We start from the raw sequence: 6,135 nt of genomic DNA, 5'->3' as shown, positions 1-6,135 counted from the left end.
TCATAGTTGTACACGTAGAATTACTCATCCCAAAATAATCCAATTTTCCCAACAATATCCATTTCTTTATGATCTTGCTTTGATATTTTCCTTTCCCCGTGTGTTGCCCACTGCTCAATTTCTTGATGTTCTCTGGGTAGGCTCTTCCCTCAAACTCGCACTTGGTTTGTCATGTACAAGTTTATTTCCCCGTCTCTCTCATCAACACCGTTCAATTCCCCCATGCACTTCCATTAGGAGGTTCCATCTCGAGCATCCTGCCAGCTCCGGGAAGAAAGTGTCAACCTCCCGGTAACCCCTTCACTTGTCGTCATCTTCTTTTTCCATTCACTTTCTTAGCCTTTTGTCTTTGTTTTTTCTCCCCACAATTTCCTTATCCCCCCTTCATTTTCACATTGATTCGTTTCGACCTTCAATGGAGGTCTCACGCCCCCCATATTCACCATCCCCATCCCCATATCGACTTCTACCAACATTTATTTTTTGTTACAAATTGATCAAAAAGCATTTGGATGTAAGTTCCTTTTTTCCCTCGAACAGAAGCAATATGAAAATATCAGCTCAAAAAAACACATTGGAAAAAAGCTTGAACTTTGTTGCAAATTTACAATCTCCTCTTTATCACTCGCTATGGTCTGGTGCCTTTCCTGGGTTTTGGTTAATAAAATCCCGGAATGCATCCAAAGCAGCCTCCGAGCTCGCCGGAAACCCATTCTCAAACTTGGCTCGAAGCCTCGCCGCTCGTTGATGCATCTCTTCGTCCCCCATTAGCCTCTCGATGCCATTCAAAATCTCGTCCTTTTCGACCGTTTTCGACGCATCTTTTGCCACCCTATACCCCACCTTGAGATGTCCCTCCACCAGCTTGGCGTTATAGTATTGGTCTCCCCTGATGGGCCACCCCAAGAATGGGACCCCACGCCCTATCGCCTCCGCTGTCGAGTTCCACCCACAGTGCGATAAGAATCCTCCGGTCGACCGGTGACTCAGTATCAGCAGCTGTGGTGCCCATCCGCGTATTATCAAACCCCTGTCGCCAACTCTGCTCTCCAGTCCCTCCGGGAAGTATCCTTCCTCGGAAGACCCACCCGACCCGGTCGGTATGACCCAGATGAAATTTCGGGTCGACTGCTCTAATGCGGCTGATAGTTGTGGGTATTCCTCCATCGTTGGCCCCACCTCGCTACCGAAAGCTACGTACAGAACGGATCCACGTGGCTTCTTGTCTAGCCATTGGATGACCTCCTCCTCGGTGTAGTTCGATCGGCGAGTGTTTCTTCTGATCTCGCCGTCGCGGATCAACGCGTCCGACGACTTCCAGTACTGTTCGGGCAGGAGTGGGCCGACGCCCCATGCCGGCATACCCATCTGATTCGTCAGGTAGTCGATGAACGGACGCTCAAGATCGTCACACGTATTGAACATCAACGCGATTGAGCCCTCTACTTCTGGGACCCATGGTGGTCGGTCTCCAGGCTTAGGTGGGCCTCCTCCACCGGGGGGCCTGTTCGGACCAGAACCAGGTGGTCCACCTCCACCAGGTGGGCCACCACGCGGAGGACCTCCGGCTCTTCGTTTGAGATCGGACGACGTTATGCCCATCTCTTCAGGTAATCCGGGGATTAAACGGATTTCTCCGGGTTTGATATCACCGGCATGGACCTTCCAAGTGCCCCACTCCATGGCAGCGGCACACGCACCGAAAGTGAAGAAGCCGATCACCGGGATGTTGAATTTCCAAAACACCCGTTTGGTCCAACCCATCTGAAAGTCGATGATGGCACAGATAGGAGGTCGCAAATCGGGAAGATTTGAGAGATGGGACTCGAGGTCTTGGGCGGCCTGCTTGCGGAGAGAGTCTGATCCGGGCATGGGAGGGCCCGAAGACCCGGCTATCTGCGCAATACCGGTGAGTGGGTGTTGAGAGAAGGAGGAGGGGATTGAAGAAGAGAGAGAGAAGGGAATGACGAGGGTGGTATGGAAACTTCGAGAGGCAAGATGCTTGCAAAGCTCCATGCAAGGGTGGAGATGTCCCTGCCCAGAACCTGTAACAACAAAGATCTTTCCTGCCATGTTGCTCTTACTCAACTTCAGGTTATCTTGCGCAAGGACTTGGTATATTTGCTTCGGGTACTCTGGATCAATTATAGAAGAGAGAAGAAAGAAACGAGGACTGTACTCTGTAGGACTAGTAGTGGAGAGAGAGGAAAGCAACTTCTTTTGAATTTTAGGTGTATCGAACAATAGAAGAAAGATGAAAGAAGATTAGATAATGGCATCCGCTGTTCCATTTTATTGCTGCCTTATCTTTAGCAACGGTTCTCAATTTTCATTACATTTTACTAGAAATCAGTTATTTATGTTAAAAATTATCTAAAATATGACATTTTAACTTCCTTTACGATGAAATGAAGTTTATTTTTTATTAAAAAAAAATGATGGTATTTTACATTTTTTTTTTTTAACATCAATGGTATTTTACCTTTCGAAATTGGGTCTCTTTTTTGAAAATATATTTTGTTAAGAGACCACATTCAATTGTAATATTTAGGGTGTGTTTGGAAAGTAAGAGTACATCACTTCTATTCTTTACTTTATTATTATTTTTTATTTACTTTTTTACTATTCATTACTTTTCACTTACTTTTTAATATTTTATTATTACTTTTTTATTACTATTCACAAATATTCTCAACACTTCTCAAATATTCTCACTATCTAAACGTAGTCTAACAAAAATCAGTTCCAAGTCCAACCCTTAAAAGTATATCTCAATTGATAAAATTGGGATAAATAAATTAAAAATAAAAACCTATGTCTTTTTGAGATTGTAGTAGAAAATATAATTTTAATCGTTGAGCTTTACTTAAAAAAAAAAAAAAAAAGCTTTAGTATTAAATTTTTTTGATGTTTAGTAAACATGCACTCAAAACACTTTTATTAAAGTTAGTTACGATGTTTTTAAAAAAATATAACATTATTTTCAGGAGTTTCTTATCAAGAGTTTTAATTTGGTTTTTTTTTTTTAAAAAAGTGGAGTTTCAGCAAAATTTTTATTTTCTCAAAAGTTCAAACTTAAATAGAATATAGAGTTAGGTTGAAGTTCAGACTTCTTCTATGATAATATGTGAAATTATTATTTATTTTTAAAAATTAAATTGATAAAAAAATATAAATCTAACATATCAAACATTCAAAGTCTATGGATGTGATGTAATGTCATGACTTTTAAGAAGTTTTTATTTTTTATTTTTATCTTGTTGCTAATACCAGTGGGTAATTATTAGTATGTGTCTCTTCAAATAAAATATCTCCCAAGTACAAAAGATATGAAGTTGTTCCTAGAAAGAGTACCAAAATCGATTTAAGAGGGATTAAAGCTTTTCAAAGAATTGAATCGTGGTGTTTTAAAATGAGAATGCTTATTTACTCAAGCTTAGAAAGAATGGTGATGAAAAAGGGATGGGGACCAGTATTTTTGGTACCGTACCATACCGGTCGGTACCGGTAATATGCCCATTCCGTACCGATCAAAATACCGGGTGTACTGGCCGGTACAATCTTGTACCGGCCGGTATTTGATGTTTCGGCTGAAACACAAATTTTGATCGGTACGAATTTCAGCAGCTGGGTTGATGGCATTCTCGAAATTTCAGCAAACTCTTAGGGGCAAGTTTGGACTTTCACCACAAACATAAAACCTAGGTTTTCTGGAATTTGAATCATCTCTTTATGCCTTTCAGTTTCGCATTTCATTTTCGCCCAACCATTACCTTCAGCCGGCTACATGCAGCAGTGCAGCACCCGAGTCCTAGACAGACAGCCAGCGGCCCAGCAGTCCGTCAGCTCGCAGCCTCGCATCGTCGTGACGTCGTCTCCTCCGTCTCGTCGCATCGCACGTCGCTATCCACCGCCCTCATCTCAGTATTTTACTATTTTTTTAGTTTATAACTTAATTTGATTATTTTTTTGTTACTTTTTTGATAAATAAATCAGAATTGTATTTTGATAGATGTTTTAGATTATATTATTATAGTGTTTGTTTATTTTTATAGATGTTTTAGATTATATTTTTATAGATGTTTTAGTCTTTTAGATTATATGTTTATAGATGTTTTAGATTATATTGTTATAGTGTTTGTTTATATTTTTATAGATGTTTTAGATTATATTTTTATAGATGTTTGAATCTCTGATCAATTTAGTAGCTTTAATCCAGTTTTACTAAAAAACAATTCTTTATCCAAAAGAGAATGCTAAACTAAGTAGTTTAGATTTGATGGGTTTCTTTTTAATGGCTTACTTATAAGTGTTAATTTTTTATACTTTAATAGTTAAAAATGTCTAGTTGTCAATCAACCAGTGGTATGACTTCAACTCAAACATTTGCTCCTGTAAGATCAAAAGATCCAGAATGGGCCCATGCACGTGTAGTGCCAGGGGCAAGAAATAATATTGAATGTTTATATTGTAATAAAGTAATTAGAGGTGGCAGGATCACTCGGTTGAAATATCATCTAGTTGGGATTCTAGACGATGTAGAAGCATGTAAAAAGATATCTGAAGATGTAAAATGGCAAATGAAGGAGTTGCTTGATGAAATGAAAAAAAGTAAAGAGAAGAAAAGAAAAATAAGGTCAGAGATTGGAGGCGATATAGATTTAACATCTAATGATATTGATGATAGTAATAGTATAAAGGGACAATCTCAGCTTTCAAAAGGTAAGGAGAAGTCGAAAGAATCTGGAACTGGAAAGTCAGTGGGGGGATTAAGTAGATTTTTTGCTCCAAGAACAACTCATGGGGCTTAACCTTCAATTAAGAGTTCTATGTGTTCAAATGAAATGATTGTAAAAGTAAAGATGGTTGTAGCACACTGGTGGTATGATGCTAATCTGTCTTTCAATGCGGCTCAATCCAAGTTTTATCAACCAGCTATTGATACCATGACTGCCATCGGACCAGGTTTCAAGGGCCATTCTTTATATGAGTTGAGAGGAAATTTGTTAAAGATGGTGGTGGATGAGATTCAAGATTATTTGCAACAAATTAATAAGGTTTGGAATGAGACCGGTTGTTCACTAATGGCAGATGGTTGGACAAACCAGAAGCAACAATCAATAATCAACTTTCTAGTTTATTGTCCGAAAGGTACAATGTTCTTGAAATCTGTTGATACATTTGGCCTTAGAAAAGATGCTGAAACATTGTTTAATATCTTTGATGAGGTTGTTCAAGAAATTGGAGCTGAGAATCTTGTGCAGTTCATAACAGACAATGATGCAAGTTATAAAGCTGCAGGAAAAAAGTTACAACAAAAGTATGGCTCTTTCTACTGGTCCCCATCTGCAGCTCATTGCATAGACTTAATGTTGGAGAATTTTTTTGATCCAAAATATTTTCCCTTTAGATGATACTATAAAAAAAGGTAAAAAAGATAACAAAGTTCATCTATAACTGTGGTTAGGTTTTGACATTAATGAGAAAAGACTTTACCAAAAGTCATGATTTGTGTTGTCCTGCAATTACAAGGTTTGCAACAAATTTTTTAAGTATCCAATGCTTGCTTTTGTTTAAGAAAGAACTCAGGCAAATGTTTACTTGTGATAAATAGATTGCATCAAGTCATTCTAAGAGCAACATAGGGAAGGAGATAACTGAGATCGTTTTAGAAGATAAAGAGTTTTGGACTCAATGTCAATTTATTGTTAAAGTTAGTGAGTCTTTAGTTTGTGTTCTACGACTTGTTGACGGGGATGAGAAGCCTGCAACGAGATACTTGTATGATGCAATGGAAAGAGCCAAAGAGAACATAAAAGCAAGATGCAATAACAAAATTAGTTTATTCAGTCCATTCATCAGGATCATTGATTCTAGATGGGATAGGCGGCTTCACAGTCTATTACATGCAGCGGGTTGTTTTCTTAATCCTGTAATTTACTATAGCCCAAACTTTAAAAATAAAAATGTTGTAAGAGGATTCAACAGCTGTGTTATGAAGATGGAACTTGATCCCAATAATCAAGACAAGATCATTGCAGAACTTGACTTGTATAATAATGCAATAGGTGAGTTTGGACATTCTTTAGCAATCTGCCAGCGTGATAAGATTAATCCATGTATTATCATTTATCA

General features: G+C 38.6%; 1 protein-coding gene across 1 annotated transcript; it reads right to left on the bottom strand.

The window, feature by feature from the left end:
* Positions 1–577: 577 nt before the first annotated feature.
* Positions 578–2,275, bottom strand: LOC121234952 (scopoletin glucosyltransferase-like). The gene has a single exon (XM_041131110.1). The coding sequence runs from the start codon at positions 2,071–2,073 to the stop codon at positions 622–624; it is 1,452 nt and encodes a 483-aa protein (XP_040987044.1). The 5' UTR covers positions 2,074–2,275; the 3' UTR covers positions 578–621.
* Positions 2,276–6,135: the final 3,860 nt, after the last annotated feature.

The sequence above is a fragment of the Juglans microcarpa x Juglans regia genome, chromosome 6D (genome assembly GCF_004785595.1).
Source record: "Juglans microcarpa x Juglans regia isolate MS1-56 chromosome 6D, Jm3101_v1.0, whole genome shotgun sequence".
Taxonomy (NCBI): Eukaryota; Viridiplantae; Streptophyta; class Magnoliopsida; order Fagales; family Juglandaceae; genus Juglans; species Juglans microcarpa x Juglans regia.
The sequence above is the reverse complement of the archived record's forward strand: the minus strand, read 5'-3'. Positions and strand labels throughout refer to the sequence as shown.